A 19,859-nucleotide genomic window follows, 5' to 3' on the forward strand; every position below is an offset into this window, starting at 1 on the left:
TACAACGGGCAATAACCCAGATCAGAATCTTTCTAGACAAATAATATCAAAGACATTACACATATGTTACTCTGAGATATGCTGCAAAGAAAACTTTAGTGGAATGAAAACTGGATGTAATGCTTTTCTGGATTTAGAAAAACAGAAAAAAGAAACTTTTTTTAGACACCAGAGTGTCCATTTCCTCAGGAAAGCACATTTTTGATAATATAAATCTAGTATTTCAGATCAAACAACAATCCCACGATTTTCCCTGTCTGCATGCTATCCAATGTACTGAGAGATGTCTTTTTCTGTCATTTGCCCTTCACTTTTATTACAAATACTACTGTAATGTTTCCTTGCCCCTCTCTCTAACACAAGCACAGGCTGCTCCCAGTCCAGGTGCTGGGATTAACATGCTCTTCATGCTTGGATTTGGTTGCTGAAACTTTAATCTTACAATGGCCATCTGTGAACCTCACTGCTGTGTAGAGTTTGCAGAGCTCTAGCTCATGTTCAAGTCAGCCATCCTGTGGCACTGCACTGAACCACAGTCTCTGATTTAACTGCCTGTGCAACCTGCAAATTAAATTAGCAGTCACTCCTTCCTGACACCATTTTACATTGCAGGTTCTTTCAGTGCTCACTTGGATCATTCAGGTGGAGAAACAGAGCCAGACGCTGATGGGAATTGGATACAGTTTTTGCTTTCTGCAGGTTTTCTTGTTTGCATCTGACATGTTTCAAGCATTCTCCTTGCAAGATGCTGACCCTACCCTGGGTCACAATTCCATTCACAGAATCATACGCTCATTAAGATAGGAAAACTCCACCATGATCATTAAGTCCAACCACTCACCCATCACTACCATGCCTACTAACCACGTCCCCCTATTACTGGGCACAGTTGAGGCTGGGATTCTTCAAGGACCATTTCTCGATTTCCAGCCCACCGCAGACCTACTATTTACCTTTGCAGAAAATCTTATGTAGCAAACACCCATCATTCTGCCAATTACGCCAACACTTCTTCAACAGCAGACTCAATCATAACACAAATGTTTATACACAAAAAAGAAGCTGCCACACCTATTCAACAGATTAAAATGTTGAGCATACTGCAGAATGAAGGATTTGAATAGTTCAAAAAATATGTCAAAACAGTGTAGCTTGCTTACCCACTAAGCAGTGAGGTATTCAGTAAAACAGAGAAGACTGCAAAAGGCATCGATTGACTGCTAGGCTAAACACATGGCAAACAAGCCCTAACAGCTCGCTGGGTGTTTTTCTTCTGCTCACTCTGGAAGAGATGCTAAAATCGCATAGATCAGAGACCAAAACAGAAAAAAACCCCACTCTGGCAGCCCTCATTTGCAGCTGAAGCAATCCCAGCTAGAGCTGTCTTTAAGGAAATTCAATAACAGATGTTTTAGGGAATTATTCAAAATATGTGGAAATCTTTTTTAAATTTTAACAGGCAATTTAAAAATAATGCATCACAATCAATGTCCTTCTGACTTGGATGGTTAAAAGCAATAGCTTTGATTTGATCTTATGGATTCAAAGAGTCTGCACAGTAATTGCACATGAAGCTTGTGGAAATAATGAAAATGCTGAATTTCCTGCTGGCTTGAAAAATGTAATGAGAAAAATTAAAATACTAAAGCTTAATCCAAGTTAGAGAGAACAGTCTGGAGATGCCCATCAGAGCACCACTTTCTCACTGACATACAGAAAAACCACACTGCTCTCTACATAGCTGGGCTGTCAGAACGCAAAACTTTGTTTTCTGGAGAGCAAATAAGCAGCCCACAGTGAGAGCAAAAGCATTCCTTCACCTGTTGGAGAGCCACAAACTTCCCTGCATCCTCGAGCACTGTTTTAAAGAGCTGCTGATAAAGTATCTGTAGGGGCTATAACAAGTGCATTCCCTTCATGGCATCCAAATTGTCCTACAATTACAGCTACATGTAATAACAGTACTAATAACAGTGCTAATAGCAGCAATACCTACTCTTGGGTTGTGTTTCCATGGGTAGGGATATCACAAAGCCTCAAATGAAAGGAGGTTGAATTCTGAGGTGGAAAAAAACCCACTGATGCTGGTGCAGTCTCTTCTTGAAGGCACTGAGTTAGACTATCTAACTCAAACATCCCTCCTACACAAAACCTGGGATAAGCAGTGATTTAAACTGCTTCCAAACAGCACATTCAAATTGACCACATCAGTGTCATGTAGTGGTGCTGCAGACATCTAATTTCCCCCCAAGAGGCTTGTTATTTTAAGATACTTGACAAATATTTGTGTAATGCTTAATCTCCTCTCTTAAAAGATCATTGGAAAATCCTGACAGCAATTCTTTGTGAAGATTGGGATAGGGGAAACGGATTGGAATAACCAAGATATAACCTGTAGCTTGTCTGGGCTGAGCACACAAAAAGATAAACAGCTTCATCCAGAACTTATCTTCCATCAGATAAAGGCATGTTTGCTACCGGATAGTATATGTCAACCCTGCCCTCTGCTTTGGCTCTATTTGCTTTATTACTGGACAAAAAGCAACACAGAATCATAGAATCACAGCATCATTAAGGTTGGAAAAGACCACTAAAACTATCTTGTCCAACCACTGACCCAGACCTACCATGCCCACTACTAACTGTGTCCCTCAGTGCCACATCTCCATGTTTCCTGAAAACCTCCAGTTACAGTGACTGCCTCCTTGGGCAGCTTGTTCCTGCTAGAAATCTCCTGGTTTTGGTTCATTTCAAATCCCAGTTCCCAGATGACTGTTGACATAGATAAGATTAAATTAGTATCACTGATCCGCTTTCATATTCTGGTATGACTGCTCTTTCAACAAAGGAAAGCATCAGCAAAACTATCACTGGATGCCACTAATGGCAGTATCCTAACCACAAGATGCCCAGAACATGCCATGAGGACAGACCAAACAAAGCAGTCCTGGACTCGATTCCAAGCATGCATTGCATTCCCTGAGTCCTGTCTTGGAGTGTGCCTTGAAAATCTCTGGGCTGACCCCAAAAAAACATAGGGATGAGGAAACAATGAGGTAAAATACCTTCAGAATTCCCAAGAGATTCTGCTGATCAAGCAACTGGCATTTCCATGAATCACAGCAAACCTCACCAGAACATTATACAGACATGGCACACCTGAAAAGCAGGTGTGAAGAAGACAAACTTGGGAGTATCCAATGAGCCCGTAAGGTTCTGCTTAGCAGCAGCCCAGCTTTCATCTGCACCAACTGAGATCCTGCACTTCAGGCCAAATTGCAAATCAGCCACCACTGTTTCTATTTAAGTTGCCATATAAAAGAAAACCAATAGATCCTCCTTCTGCTTCAGATAGGGCTCCTCACAAAAAGAACAGGATTTGTCCAGGAGCCTTCTGGATCAAAAATTTAAGTCACGTAGCTAAATCCCTAGGTGCTAGATTGAAAACATCCTTTAATATTATTTGAACATACTTTTTGTTGTTTAATCATTGAGTCTCTGCTGATCTTGACTTTGTCCTTCAAATGGCTGAGTAAAACGTTCATGTAACTAAATCCCTTTTTTAGTAAAACTTCTGATTTGACAGTGTTAGCTTTTCATAACAGAATGAAAGCAAACTGTGGATGCAATTGATAACAAACAGATTAAAACGAAAGCTACAATATGCCCCTGTACATGTTGTTATATTTCTTTCTAAAGATGATTTCTTTGAGGAAGGAGGCAATGGGTCCAATGCAGAGGTAACAAAATGTGGTCTGTATCCATTTGCTTCTAAAAACAAACCCTTTCCACAAGTGCTGTGCACTCAAGTCATGTAGCCTGGATCAGGGACAAAGCTGACACAGCCCTGACCTGCAGCTGGCACTCAGGGACATAGATCTAGAAAGTCACGGGCTGACTCAACAAGCTGTAATCCAACCTCTGATTTTTGCTTTAAGTATTCAAACCTTTAAAGCAAAGTACTCAAAGTCCCTTCAATGCAAACAAAGTGCAGACCATGAAGCTCAGAACAGTTAAGTAAAAACACTGTGTTCCCACCCAACGTGACACAGTTTAACAGCATATGTACTACACATGTTGGAGTTTTATGTCCAGCACTACAAAACCCCCTCTGTTATGGCAATTCTTGAAGTTTGTTTTAATGACAATAGAAACAAAAGATAAGCTTCCCATTACTACGTTAAAGCTATTACATACATCTCTGACTCTTCTTTTAAAGTGAAAAGAAGGCAGGTCTGTGATGTGAGATCTAAATAACTAGATTCTGCTTTTGGATGGCTACCCAAGGGGTTTTACATCCTTCAAAACGATTTATTTTTGGCAGTCTAGGGGTTCCTCTCTTTAGAAGAAATCCTGTAATGTTCTCATGAACACAGTGCTTAGAGAGCATGGCTGATTCCTCTAGATGCTTGATCAGCAGCTGTGCAGATGAGATTCTTCTGAAAACTACACTGAACTGTGTCTGCTGACATTAAAAACAACACCGAAAATATCCCTGAGGGATTACATCTGCAAATTCTTCTTTCCCATCCTTTTTTCTTTTTTTTTCGTGGTTTTTTTTTTTGTTTTTTTTTTGTTGTTCTTTTTTTCCTTCGCTGGCTCATGATACAACAGAAAACACAGGCGATGTGATGACAACCAACAGACACACACATAAAAATAAAATGCAACTGTGAGCGCTGGAATTCTATTCAGTGTCCGTAGGGGTGGGAAATCTGGATTTGTAAGATATGAAGGCTGCTGTACTTCTACAAAACTTTCTGCATTGTCAAGGTCTCAGCTGAGCACTGCTGCCTGCCTGGGCTGGAACCTGAAAGAATTGGATTCACTGCAGAAGTCCTCCACTGAGACAGCCCCAGACAACACCTGAGGGGAGAACAGTACAGCTTATACAACGAGCAAATAATTCTGAAAATGCTTCGAGCCCTTCACTTCACTATGAGTTCACCCTATGGCATTACAATGGAGGTGATCAAAGGTGCTCAGAGTATTAACTGCATCTCAGGGAAGCAGCTCTCCCTCATACAGACTAAGCAGGACAAGAACAATCGTGATGCTCTTAAACAGGACAGCAGTGGCCTTAGATTCTCAGCACACTAATCACCACTTCCCACTGGAAATTAGCTGGGCATTCATCATTGCAATTTGTTTGAATCTTTCTACAGAGATAGCTAACCACAGAGGCTGCTCATATCAGACCAGGAGGGAGCTCACACTGACCTGATCCTATAGACAGAGGGCATGGCAGCAGCAAGACTATGGCTTTGTGCTGACTTACAGCCTATTTCTGCCTCAGGCTGTCCTAGCTATGGCCAGACCCTGGTGGTGACGAATCTCCAGTTGAAGTGAATACACTGTATGCATGCACTGGGCAACAGGAGAGAGGGAGAGAGCTCTGCTGAGGTTTAAAATATTCTAAATCATCCAGCTATATTGCTACCACAATGCTCATAACTTTTACTCCAGACAAGCGTGCAGATCTCTGTTCATGTGTTTTCATTTTTACAGCCTTTCTGGTATGCCTGCTGCCTGCCTCAGACATCTTTTAAAACTGCAGTTAAATCATACCTCACTATGTATATATGCTGCTTAAAGACAATATTACAATTATACAGAATGAGTGGTTTCTGATTTATTTTCTCTTACTATCAGTGTTACTCGGACCATAGTACAACCAGAAACCATCAGAATCTCAGTCACTGAGCTGTATAAATATATATACTTTTCAGAGTACATATTGTTACTACAAAGAAAGGAATGATAATATTTTCCACAAGTCTGATTCCACCAGAGACTCCCAAGTTCTGCAGTGCTTGCAGCACTTTTGAAGCACTTTGTTACTGCACTCTATAATGCCAATTACATATATTTTTCTCCTGTAAGTCTACTAACATTGCTACCTCTGAACATTGATAGGACAAGGGGAAATGGTTTCCAACTAAAAGAGTTTAGGAAGAAGGGTTTTTTTATTATATGGGTGGTGAGGCACTGGCACAGGCTGCCCAGAGAAGGGGGTGTCACCCCCTCCATGGGGATAGCCAAGGTCAGGCTGGATGGGGCTCTGAGCACCCAATGGAGCTCTGGGTGCTCCTGTTCATTGCAGGGAGGACTGGAACAGATGTTTTTCAGTGGTCCTTCTAACTCAAACAGTTCTATGATTCCTTTGAAATCTAACTTTCCTTTGTGTTGGGTCACAGATCACTTCTGGAATTAGGTTATAGATGGCCATGCCAAATTATGTATTCACGCACTACACAAAACAGGCAAAATCCTCACAGAGGCCCCTGATGCTACCGAAATTCAGCTGCTGCTAATAAGAATGGAATACACTTCCATCTGTCTGGATTGGGAAAAAGAATTCATGAGGCTCTGATTCATCTGCAGCCATATGCTGATACGCAGAAAACACTCATGGACACACAGACATATGCGAGGTAGCCAGCAACAGAAATCAAATCAATCACAGATCACAGCGTGCGATTTGCCTAATTATGAGTAGCACCTCACATTTTTTATCGACGCAAAAAGCGCTTTGTGAATGAGCAGATGGCATTGCTATGGGATGGCACCGTCCTCGACAGTTGCAGATGCAGAGCACTTACACAACATGCTGAAAAAATGACTCAACACAAGCTGGTTCCTGGGAAAAAAGATTCAAATTGAACAAGTGTCACCAAACAAAATACACGTATTTATTGATGTTCTGAACTTATCTGATCCAGCCTCTCTCCTCAAATCAAATACACGCGCGCAGGCCAGGGAGTGATGCTATCTAGACATCATTTAAGTCTCTTAGAACTGTCACGTGTGCTGTCTAGCATAGAAAAGCAGAGATGGAGACCAACTTGAGTCTAGCTCCAACCCGCAAACAATTTAAATCCACACAAGCAGAATCAATAGGAAGAAGCCCTGCAGAGAAAGCAATTACACTGCAAAAGCAACTATATTGCAGCCTGGTTACGGCTGGAAGGCAGGACACAGAAGGCCATCCTTGCTGATGTGATTACCCAGGGGAGCTCTCCAACACATCTGGTCTGTGAAGTGACAAGGGTCAGCCCGGACATGTTCCTGCAACCAGAACATTTCTGCTTCTGGACTGCTGTTACAATTATAGGGCTCTTCATGATGAGACCTGTCCTCCAGGTTTGCCATAGGCAAATGCTGACCTGTACATCGGGAAATAGGTTTGAAGGGCTCAGTGTGCTCTGCTTTTCAGCAGCGTTGTGGGAGTGCTAATCTCATTTCTTAGAACTGCTATTATTTATTAATTGGAGACTCTGCACTTGCTCCCTTACACAAAGAAATATCATGTGACCATTTCCAGGGGTAGAAAATTCAGGTTTCTATACAAATTCTTGCTTTTATTTAAGGTTTCTCTGTTTTTTCTTTCCCTCCTTTTTGTTTCTTCCCAACTCCCAAGCAGTTCCAGTCACATACTCTGGTGTGACAGGTTTGAAGCAGCTATAAAATGATTGATGAAAAACATACTTTGGCCTTGTTGTGGGAATGCTTTTTGTAGAAATATACCGAGTTAACTCTGTGTGGGCATATTTGGGAAAGCAGGACACAAAGAATGGCTGGGCCTATGAGTACACCTCTGATAGAAAAGTAATCGCACCTGCTTTAATTATGATGTGGAGTTACTGAATTGCTGACATATTTGCACAGGTTGGTTTTCAATTCCTTTTTTCTAACCACTTTGTTTCTGAAATGATGGACACTTTGCTTTAAGAAGGACATTCTGTCTGTCTGCATGACCAGAGAAAGACTTCTCCGCAGGAATAAACATCAGGGCCCAAACCACGACCTGCAGCGAGCTAATGTCCATGTGTGAGCTGTTGTCAGACAGGAGAACTGCAAACCTCCACCCCAGGAGAGACAGAACATTGAGCAGGCAGGGCAGCACTAGACCCGAAGAGAGAAAATGGCAGATGCAGCTAAGCATGTGACGTGATGTTGAACTGATTTGGAGGAAAGATGCTAGATCCTGCAGGACGCTGCTACACAGAACACGTGCACCTACAGAGAGAACATAACAGCAGATGTCAGACCAGTGGGACATTGCATGAGCAGTAACGAGGAGCTCTGTGGTAAGATTTGACTGCATCTCGCAGCAGCCATTCAATAGATACTCTTGGGTATCAACTTCAAGGCTAAGACTGCAGAAGAGCATCCAGTATTGCCAATGAGGAAAAATACATCCCCAACCAACATCCCTGGGGCTAGGGAGTGGTACTTCAGTAGAAGGCAGGCTCTCAGAAAGAGCAGCAGATGCTTTTTACATGCCTGGAAGAAGATAGGAATGTTGTTTGGGAAAATGGGGAATAATAGCAGATGCAGCCAGAGAGATCTCAGAATCATGGAATTGTAGGGCTTGGAAGGGACCTCTAGAGATCATCTAGTCCAACACCCTGCCAAAGCAGCTCCCTAGACCAGGCTGCACAGGTGGGTCTTGAACATCTCTGGGCAACCTACTCTGGGGCTCCATCACCCTTACTGAGAAGATGAGGATGACTGAGGGTAAAATAGAGCACTGGAGACATGAAAGCCCAGACCCAGGATTACCCTTTGGGCAATCAGTCAGTGGCTCAGTCTGACTGGTTGTTGCCACGGAAGATGTCTGCCTCCTGACGTTTTTATTCCTGAAGTTCTTTCAAAACCCTGCTGGAGCAAAATGGATCAGTGAAGATACCGGAGCAGTGGCTCCCACCAGGAATAGGTGCAGGGAGGGTCCTTTCTGCCTGCTCCTGTTTCTCTTACTTGAACTAAGCTACAATTCCCAGAATGTTGCATAATGGATAATGTCACAGAGAAATAGAAAGCATGCTGCCCTCCCAGCTGTGTACAACATCAAGGTTCATCATTTATAAATAACAATTGGGATCTGAAGGAAACAAACACATAACATAAGTCTCTTTACAGCAGCAGCTGGGGATTTCAGGAATGCAGCAGCATTGCAGATACAATGCATAAGATATGGTCTTCACGTAAATGGAGAAGGATGTCCTGCTAAAACCTGGAAGGGATAGGCTCTGAACACTGTGCCATAGGAAACATGTTCAGGTTCATCCCATTAAACCACTGAATGACAATCGTGGGACTCTGGAACCCAAGTCACCAAACAAGCTCAGGCTGATCACTTAATCTTGATCTCTAACAGCAATTCGTGTGCATTTTGATTATGGATTATTTGGCCATTCCACATGTGCCTTCCCCTGTGTGTACAACCCAACAGTTTATTTGCTTCAAGGAAAATATCAACTGCTCTAAGGCAATGAACAGCTATGTCTTCTTTGTACTTCTAACCTGCAAACCACACCTAGAAAAGTAATAATTTTAAGTAAAAGATTTGTTCTTTGAGATGAGCCCTATCAAAAGAAAAAACAACTGTTTTTTGGGTAAAGAACTGTAAAGCTTGCTGGGCAGGCAAGCCTTGTTCTGTTGGATAAACAGCATCTCTTCTCCCTCAATCAACCTGATTGTAAATTCATTTGTTTCTCTGCTTTTAAATATTGATGTCTTACAAAGCTTCTCATTAGAAAAACACATCTTACTCTTCAGCTGTACTGCCTTGGGCTACAGTCCTGTCAGATCTCATCCAAGAGGAAGGTTCAGCTTGTATTAGTTCTTGAAAAAGACTTCCCAAGCACTGTGAAGAGTGATATGGATGATTTGGTAAACAGCATGCTTCTCTCCAAAGCATCACCACCCATTCATGGTGACATTGGCACTTTTTTGGCAGCTGCTGTTTGTTTCTTAGCACAGAAGCAGAACTTGGGCATTAACTGCCTTTATTCACTAAACACCCCATGACGAATTCATCCCTTGTCTAAATCAACAGAGAGACAGTGGAAAGGTATCACGTTTTGCTCAGTAAGAAAATGAACTAGAAACACAATATCAGGCTGTAGTTGGATGGAAAAAAGCCCAAGTCATAAAAGCCACTTTCTTTGCATAGTTGTAAACAACAGATAAAGAATACAGAAAAGTGTCCAGTATTGATACCATGCAAATCCTGGCACACATTTACTCATCACTTTCGTGAACAGAGATTTACAAATCCGATTTTGCATTGCTTCATTTGGAATAAACTTTAAACAAAACCCTCCCTTGTAGACCATAACAAAAAAATTTCCAAAGGAAAACATCTTCATCCTTAAATTACTGTAGTTTCCATGCCAGCATCTCAGTGTCTCAAAGGGAAATGCTTCTCTATTTCATTCACTCCCTTCCAGAATTGCTCAGCTTCCCTTGCTAGTATGCTAGATACTCTCATAGCTCCAGCAGGGAAACAAATGCAAAGCTGCATGACACGTCACCTCCAAATGTGTTGTTTAACCATATCAGCTTTTATTTGAAAATATCTGCCAGCTAGCACATCTGAGGCACGTGATCCATTAACAGGAACATACACATGGAGACAGGACTCCTCACACAACTTCTTAGCTCCTGTAAGGGCACATGAGCAAGCCACTTTTCTTGCCTTATTTCTACTGCCTATCCCACTCTCTACCTATTGACAACACAAAACCCTTTGGGAAGGGCTCCCTTTGTGTTCACACAGGCAGTATAGACTCCCACTACTGGCTTGTCTGCCATATTCATGCAGCACCTTTAGAAATTATAGGGCATGATCCAGGAGAGAAACCAATGTACACTTAACTTTCTGCATATTAATAGCCTCACCAACATCAGTGAGGTAACCAATGTCTGTAAAGAACACATATAATTAGATATCTGTTTAGACTGAAGACCAAATCAAGGATTCACTGACACACCAGAATGCCAGTCTCTGTGAAAAGATTTAAAGCCTCTTCTACCATGTACATATTGGCATCCTGCACCCCAACAATGTGCCACTAACACCAGCATGGGATTGTCCCTTCCTGAAAGACATTGGACATGGGAGCAGACAGCCAGGAACAGCCCCAAACAAATAGAGATTGAAAATAGAGATGTTCTAGCCAGGGAGATGTTAGCAGCCAACGAAATCTCACTTTTACTTTCAAATGATGCAAGTCAGTTTTCCCAAGAGCCTTAACCAATTTGTCCTAAAAGAACAGGAGCAAACTCAGAGTTGTTCTTGTTTTATGCTGAGCTCCTTCTCCAAATCCAACATCTGTCATCTAGAAGCAGAACAATCAGAGAAACTCTTATTACTGGCAAAGGAGCTTGTAAATGAAACCTGGAAGGTCTGATTTTTGCTTCCTGTTGCAAATCAAAGAGCAGACAACTGAACTGTCTGTAAAGCCCGTTGTGTGTGCCTGCACTTGCTAATGACAGCACAGCTTGTCTTGTCAAGTAACACTTGCCTTATGAAATACATAACTTTGCTTCTGAAATAGTTCTGACAGCAGAGGAGCTGCAGAAGTGTTTGCTGTCCTGTGGTAAGAGGACATGAAGCTCTGCTTTTGGGGTTTCCTGAAAACATCAGAAAACACCATTCTGCTTCTTTATAATTGGATCTCACTATTTGCCTTCTAGCGCTTCCTGAATCATTCTGTCTCTATCTTCTATCTACACTGTATGAAGTTTTATTTCTTTTCGACTTCGCAGTATTACAAAGTTGTTCATGCACTTTGGGATTTCCAAAGCAGCCAGGATCCTGACTGTCAGCAGCAATGTCTAGACACTGGAAATCCTTACGTTCAAAGCCTTTGCCCACGAGAGAGAGAAATGCAGCAGAACACAACCCTGTTCCTATCCCTGAGCAATTTCAGGTGCTTTGGAAAGCTTACTTCCTTTTCAGCCTATTGCTTATTAAGATGAAATTTGGATCATGTTTTGGACTGATAATTCAAGACTACTCTACAAATGCCTCCAATCCCATGGATTGGTTCAGGTTGGTTGTAGTCAAATATCAGTGTAGCTTCTGTATTAACAGTAATATCTGCCCAGTAAGAGCAGAAGGCAACAGAAAACACCAGATCAGTAGGTGAGACTGATGTATCCCACGTTCAACTCCAAGTAATCTCTCTCTCTCTCTCTCTTGTTTTTTATTTTTTTAATGGAACACAGAAAAATAAGGATGGTGTACAGCTCCTACAGGTATGCATGCCTGTAGGAATAATGAGAGGTCAAAATAAATGGCTAATTAAGAAAAATGAGCTTCGTAGAATCTTCCCAGTTCATTTACAGAGGTAGCACACAACTTGGAGATGCTGGACCCAAGCTGAAATAACAGACACTGAAACTGCTGTGCATGTTCGAGGACAAGAAGAAACTGCCTGCCAAATTCACTCAGCTCAGCCATTTTTTCTTTCAACTTTAAAATCAATAAATCCATGTCTTTTCTTTTTCCTTCTGGAGGAATAAACTAAATCAAATGTTCATTTCTCTCTAGGTTCTACCATCTGCACTCTTGTCTTGAGGATCACAACTCAGCTAAAAACACAACATCAGTTGATTTGCAACATTTCTGTGGATATATAGCCCTAATACAACTCAGTCCTGCTGTCATACTCTTCAGAGCTGAAATGTTCTGGGATCATGGTAAAAATGCAACGCAAAAGCTTTGAGAGCACAGAGCATCCAACCTTAACCTCACAGCTCACTTGGAGCTGTGGTGCACATCGCTTGTTTTTATGACCACTGAGTTCAGCTGCAAACGTTTGAAATGAAAAGGGGAAAGGAATCAGATCAGAGCAACAAAACAAACACCAAATGAACATCTCCACACACTTCATACAACCAACTCAAGCAGAGAAACATCACCTTTTGAAGGGAAAAAAACTCATTCAAACTCAGAGTTCATTTGGGAAATTCTCACTCCCCATGTTTGGATTTGGGGCTGCAACAACTGCATGGCCCAAACTGCCCATCTAGAAGAGAGAAACCACAGACTGCAAGTGCTTATCCAGTCCGTGGGAGTAGATACTTCTGCAAGAACCACAGTGAGTTTTCTGGACACAAAATCTCCACTGATGTTAGGACAAGAAAGTACAAAAGCAGCGTACCCAGGGTTAGTTTAGAGGTGTGCCCATAATATAGACAAAAGCTGAGGTAGGTAGCCCACTTGGCACAGCTGATTGACTTTAATAGGTGTTGATTACACTGCTCATATTGCATGAAATTAAAAAGCTTACAAATGTTATGAGCCATTACCCTTCCATTTAAAAGAGCTTATGACATGTTAGAAACATTTAATGAAATCCTTTTCAAAATGCCACGGGCAGCCTCCACGAGATTTCTGCTTTGAAATATAGAAGTTGTAGAGCTATTTCAAAAACTTTGTTTACTTCAGAGCTTCCCCTCTCTTTCTTCTGTGGGCTACTCAAAGACATTTGGCAGCTGGCGGGATACCCAGCTGCCTGTTGTGCTCTCAGTGTGCAGCACATAACACCAGATCATTAGACAAACAACGGGAAACACACAAAGCAAGATGTAATTCTGATGTGATTGGAAGCACTCCTTCAGCCAGCCTGCAAAATTTCCTTCTAAATTCAAAGCTAAGAAACTTCTGGCCAATATTACTGTGAATCTAGGGAAATGTTTTCACAGTTGCTGTAGAATTTGCTTAAACTTCCACCTTTTTACTACACTGAAAATATCACAGTAACTGCCCCCAGAGCTCTGGGGCAATCAAAGTTCAACCTGAAGTAGGATCTCTGGATTTTATTGCTTCAGAATGAAATTTATTAAGAGGAGAGCATATCAGGTTTATAAATCCCACCGGATGCTCGCAGCCTAGTGCCATACAGAGATTCAAATCTGCTACAGCTGGTGATGGCAACAGTGTCTGTGCATCAGGTGAGGGTCCTTTTGCCTCCTTTACCAACTTGCTCAGATGCCTCTGCTTATTTTTACTGCTTTGTCCCTGAAAGAAGAGACCCTTGGCTCCTGTCTGCCCAGGGAGGTGGGGGGAGTCACCGTCCCTGGAGGTGTTCAATAAATGGTGGAGATGTGGCACTGAGGCACATGGTTCAGTGGGAATGGTGGGGGTGGTTGGACTTGGTGATTTGAGATGTCTTCTCCAACCTTGATGAATCTAAGCTTATATGATAGTGGATGGGCAAGCAAGATTTAGGCTTTAGTCTTGAAAAGAGGCATTTATTCCAAAATCACACTGGCACGTGATCTAATGGCAAGGTATTTGAAGTGTTGTCAGAGGGGATGAATAAGGAGAATATGGGATGGCCAGGCAGGGCTGTACAGCTTCCTTTTGTTGGCTGCACCATTACTTGCAAGATCACCCTTTTTTTTTTTTTTAACTACCAGGGCTTTTAAAAAATGTTTTAGCATCTGCTGCCAAAAATCAACTGAGAGAAACAGAAAGCTTTGAAGATGTAATTAAAAGAAGCATGCTGCTTCAGAAGCTGAAGTGTGAGTTTTGCCTCCCTGAAACAGTGCTGTCATCCCTGAAGCCAGAATGGAAACTGAACTGTTCCTGGGACCATCATCCCCATGGGCTCATTCTATCATCACGGGTATGAGATTCCTCTCTTCTCTGAAGGGCTGGTCACTATGGGAATAGCAAATGCCAGGGGATGTGACCCCAAGGAGGCAGTGTGCAGGGGCTGCTGAGGGACAGTCTTACAGTGAGACAAACTTCATTTCCACCCTGCAATAGTTTCAGTGAGCACACTGAAATCCTTAAGCAGTCTGCTGGACTGAATCACCAGGAACTAATTCAACACCTTCTTACTGCTCCGCAAACTTTGACGAAGGAGGAAAAAAGTCATGATTCTGTCCCCTTCCTCAAAAAAATAGCAGTGTTCTTTCAGGCTATCTACCTGAGCCTTTGCAGAAGGCCAAGATTTCTACCACACAGTTTGAGCTCCTTGCAGGGCTGCAATTATCTTGCCATCTGCACTGCCTCACCTCATGGCTGAATGTTGCTTTTTAATCCAAATTAGTATGTTGCACTGTTTATAAATATGTATTTATGGCTGTGAGGCAGGTATGCCCCCACAGAGGGCACATGTCATTGTAAAGCCAAAATACATGGTTTATTGTTTTTTGGTGTGTATTTTTAGCTTTGGGGCAGGTAGACCTGCAGAGCAAATAATACAGAAAAATACTTGCATTACAGAGCTGCTTCCGTGCTTTAAATTTATACCACTCTTCTTCCAGATTTGAACATAGTGAGACAAGTGCATTGGCAAAATAATTATTTATCAGTCTTAAAAGCTTCCTTCAAAATTTCTATCATTCAGATACTGGCTGGGGAAAATGAAAAGCACAGACAAGCATATTTGATGTACTCGCCAGTCTAGCTTTTATGCTGATGAGAACTTACTAAACACCAGTAAAGGGAATAGCAGTTATCAGCCCTAATTCACAACTGTGAAATTTTTAGGCCAAGCAGATGCCCTTGCAGAATCCCAGCCAAAAGCTGCGACAGGCCAGACCTCCCACAGCAGGCACCAGATATTACCTTTGGCTTCAGATGAGGCTGAGCTTGCTCCAACGCTCTGAATGAGAACTTGGTTCTCAGTGACATGATCCCAATGTGTGTCCCACAGCGAGTGTGCCTGGAACCTCTGACATCACCCAAAGAAAGGAAAACATCAGTAGGCACTGTACCTTACCCCAGGCTAAGAAAACTGAAGCCTAGGTGTAAACATTTGCAAAGTGAGGTTTATTTTTCCTATCTGTGCATTCAAAATGAACACTGAAAGGGCCAAAGGGTCCTAATCCTATCACAGCGATGCCTCTCTCAGCCTCCTAAAGCTGAGATTATCAACTCATTGGTTGTCAGAGAGTTCCTGAGGAAGGAATTCACTTGATTTTACTGTATAATCTCAGCATATGACTTTGTCTGTTGTTACTGGAATGCAAAATGCACACAGCCTGTTCTCTGTCTTGCCCCTTTTAAATTACTCACAGACCTGAAAGTCCCCAAAGTGGCAAGCTTCAAAAAGAGCTGCTCTAAAAAAAGCTAAATCTCTTCTTCTGGTAAGCTTCAAGGAATCTGCTCGTTAGCAGATCTTCTGAACAGAGGCAGGAAAATTTCCACCTTGAAAATTCAATTCAGCAACGAAGACTGCAGACCACCAAACTGTTGTCACTGCTTTCCAGCACATAAAATTAACAATTTGTGCTGCTATGTGCAACTTTCAGTCAAAGTTTGTCTGATTTATAAGCAAGCAGATGGTTCGCACGATAGTCCACAATAAATTACAACAGTTAGAAAGACAGCTACATTTTGAGATTGACAGTGCAGCTGAGCTACAGATGGGTTTATAGATGACCTGTCCAATTTTTCATAATCTCCATAATTTATGTGCTAGTAAAGAAATGTGAGGATTCCTAATGCACCTTCTTGACTAAGTACAAATCACTTTTATTTACACAGGCAATACTTCATGGTCCAGTTAACTTCCTAATTAAAGACAGCAAGATGCTCATGTTCCATGCAAGTGGCATGGAAAACACCGTTTAGTTTGCAATATGTTCAGCTGGGAGTTTAGGATGCTCTGATCACTCCAGGAGAAGTGAATTCATCTATCTCATTTCTCTAGAACAAGACTACAGGGGTGCAAACACAGCTACCACCAGTTGCTATTCATCACTCTCCAGATAAAACTCAGGCTCATGCAATAACAAGGTTATATTTATTTGCAGGCTCTCATGTTTACAAATGGGTCCTAATCCAGGAGGAATTACAAACCAAGTGTTACTGAGCCTGGGCTTGGGAAACAACAGGAACACAGACTCTTCCTACATTATAAGAGAAGCATTTGGGAGGTCACTCTTGAATAGGTAAGGGAAAAGGTAAGTGAGCCTGGAAGGTCACTGCTGAGACAAGAGGCAGTGGTGATGCAGAAAGAAATGCTGGAAGCAGCTTTTAGAAGCCAGTTCAGGTCTGTGATTTTAATGGCCACAGCTCTCACATGGGACTGAATTACTTCAGCACAATCTTCTGCTAGTATCTTTGAAGGGTAGGCCAAAAATATACCTTTATTAGTACTGTAAATTGCATGCCATGGTACCACAAATTCATTCTTCCCGGCTCAATTTCATTTGTGATGTGTTGTCTCCCAAAAGGACTGCAAAAAGCAACCACCTACTCCAGAAAGTGAACAAAGGGGACAGTACCCACTGCACAAATCACAGAAATCAGAGTTTCCAAATAGCCACAGTCTCTTCAGAAGACAATTCAGGGCTTTTCCTCCTGCCTATAGCTCAATCTTCCCTTTCTGCTAAATTAATTTGAAAAAGAAATCCTCTTGAAGTGGAAATCCAAAAGTAACTTTAAGCCTGAAGGCACGGCTCCTAGGAAAGCAAGTCTCTGTGTATTTTAATTACCACAACCCTAGGACTTAGAGATAAAGAAGAGGCATCAGTGACAAATTCAAGCTTGCAACAACTATCAGTCACAAAGGACAAGTCCTCCCCTGCATTTCCTTGCAGCACCATGGGGCTCATGGGGCCCCTCCACCTACTGCACAGAACAATACCAAAGCTGGCACTTTTTTTTCTGTCACTCTATTCTAAATAAGTCTTTTGAGCTTTAAATAAAATCATAATCTATTACTGTACGTAATGCTTAAGCATACGGAAAACACTGCATGTCAGCTTTTTTCCTGGATGCTCTTTACTGTGATTTGTCATATTGTTTCTCTTACAGTGTCCATGTTTAAAGACATATTACGCATGTCTGAAAACCCAGAGAAGATTACTATGGAATTAATATGGATATTCATCTGTATCAATGCTGAGTTGGGCACTTTATTTTAGCAATACTCATCAAGCTCAGGAGCTGCTTTAATGCTTCCTTCCAACAGAATACTGGCTCATACTAATATGCTTTAAACAAATATAGCTTCAGGTATTCAATAATGTTTTAAAATAATCTGTTGTTCTTTGAATGCAGCCCTTTGATTTGCTTACAAGGGGCCAAGATCACACATAGCACAAGAAAGCCTAAGTTGACTGAAATCAATAGCACTGTTCCTGTTGTCCCCAGTTCATTAATAATTCCAGTATTACTACAAGCAGCCTGAAAGCCAGGACAGGCTTCTCCAGCTTAACTCCACTAAGAAGCCGTAGAAACTATACATGTGGTTTATGCAACTAAATAGTTAATACAGTCCCCAGGATTCACTGACTGAAGTCAGCAGAGAGGCTCTGACTTGCTTGGCTGTAGATCAGCTCTTCCTGGCTTTCCTGTGCAACTGCAAAAAGAAGACGAATCCTGGAGGATGGATAAAGCAAGGAGCACACGCAGAGGTCTTACCTTAGACTTTCTATCTCTTGCATTCATTAAGCTGTCAATGGTGAGGAAACTTGTTCCATTATCTCAAGAAGGAGACATCTCTGTCCCCCAACCTTATTAAAATGTAAATCAGTATAACAGTACGTAAACAGTAAACTCCCAGTAGCAAGAAAGTGTTCTTAGTTCTCTCAGTAATCAAATATTATTTTCAGCAGTCTAACTGAAGGAAATGTATGTAGCAATTCTTCAGTCTATTTATCAGACTGAGAGCTGCATGCTTTCCACGCACTTTACATTACAAAATGTATGACACATAAGGCTTTATAGTTCTCTTTTAATTCTGGAATGAAAACATTTATAGATATGAACGTTTTCTCATTAACTTCTCTTCCTAAATGATTATGCTTGTTGAAATCAATTCCTAGCCATCTTACAGAGGTTACAACCTTCAATAATTAAATCGGATACTGTATTGGATGTTATGTTGATTATGCTACGAATTCCAATTTCTATGAGACCACTGAAATGCTGAGATAAAAGGCTGTTAACTTTATTTAATTAGCTATCTGCTGCTGTTATCAAAATCGAAGGTTGGTATTTGACTCAACACTTCAGATCAGGAAACAAGCTAGATGACATCTTAGAAGGATTCTGGAATGGATATGTAATCTTTTCAGTTATTTTACAGCTACTCAGGACAAACAGGATTCCATTAAAAACAAGAAAAGGCATTGACAGTCAGTGAAATGCTACCATGAAAATGCTATTTCAATCACGCTTGGATTCTACCTCATTTTCAGTTGTTAACATGCTTGCCACTTTTGTCAAGCAGTCTCACGTTGAATTTTAAGTGCACATAATTTTTAAGCACAAGAAATAGGACTGAGCACATAGTATGGGTTTATTGCACAAGCTAACAGATCAGGCTTTTCCACAATGACATCAGCTCTCTGCTCTCTGCAGGACTAGTTCAACTAGTTAAATGGTTAAATGTGAGCTGGAATTCACAACTGCCCACTATCCCTATGCCTCAGAAACATTAGGTCCTTCAGTCGAGGGCAGCTTATGATTTATCCTGACGGGAGACACAAAGACCATGTGAAACCTCAGAGGTCCTTGGAGAATTTTAACTATGTCTTACATCAACTAAATCCATACGCATCAACTTTGCAACCACCCACAGGATGTTGTATCTTGACAAAGTACCCAAGAGACACCCCCTGTCTCTCTTTTCAAATTACGTTTGTATAGAATGGCCAAAGTAATTTATCCAGTGATGATACCACCTTGCACTTCAAGGTTTCTTACAGTTCAGACTGCAGAAATACGACTATTCCTTTCCCAACAACTTACTGGTCTTGACCGGATTTCTTTGGCGTAGAGAGGTTTCAAGAATTCTGAATCTCCTTCCAGCTTCAGACCCTTATCTGTGATTCTCAGGTTCCCCATTCCATCCTAAAACACATACAAAAAGAAACAACCCAATTAGTTACAATTACTAAATTCATCAGGCTGCCAATAACTGATTTCTGTTTCCTATTGAGGAGAACATGCAAAACACTGGGAGGCACTAGAGAATGCAGTTACTCGTGTTATCCTTTTAGCCCTGTTTCTGTGGGAAAAAAAAAATAAATACATTCAGAGCAATTTGCAATGCCCCCCAGTAAACCATTTACACAGATGAAAGATGCTCTTCTAA

At 41.6% G+C, this 19,859-nt stretch overlaps 1 protein-coding gene across 3 annotated transcripts in view; it reads right to left on the reverse strand.

The window, feature by feature from the left end:
• The window catches only part of SGCD (sarcoglycan delta), a 299,559-nt gene that overhangs the window by 51,511 nt on the left and 228,189 nt on the right, over positions 1–19,859 (reverse strand). For all 3 annotated transcript variants that reach the window (XM_065734696.1, XM_065734695.1, XM_065734697.1), the window contains one exon: positions 19,514–19,615. In XM_065734696.1, the coding sequence (XP_065590768.1) occupies positions 19,514–19,615 (102 nt within the window). The remainder of the gene's footprint in view (positions 1–19,513; positions 19,616–19,859) is intronic.

This window comes from Cyrtonyx montezumae, unplaced genomic scaffold, assembly GCF_038088225.1.
Source record: "Cyrtonyx montezumae isolate F1298 unplaced genomic scaffold, pur_monq_1.0 scaffold_18, whole genome shotgun sequence".
Lineage (NCBI taxonomy): Eukaryota > Metazoa > Chordata > Aves > Galliformes > Odontophoridae > Cyrtonyx > Cyrtonyx montezumae.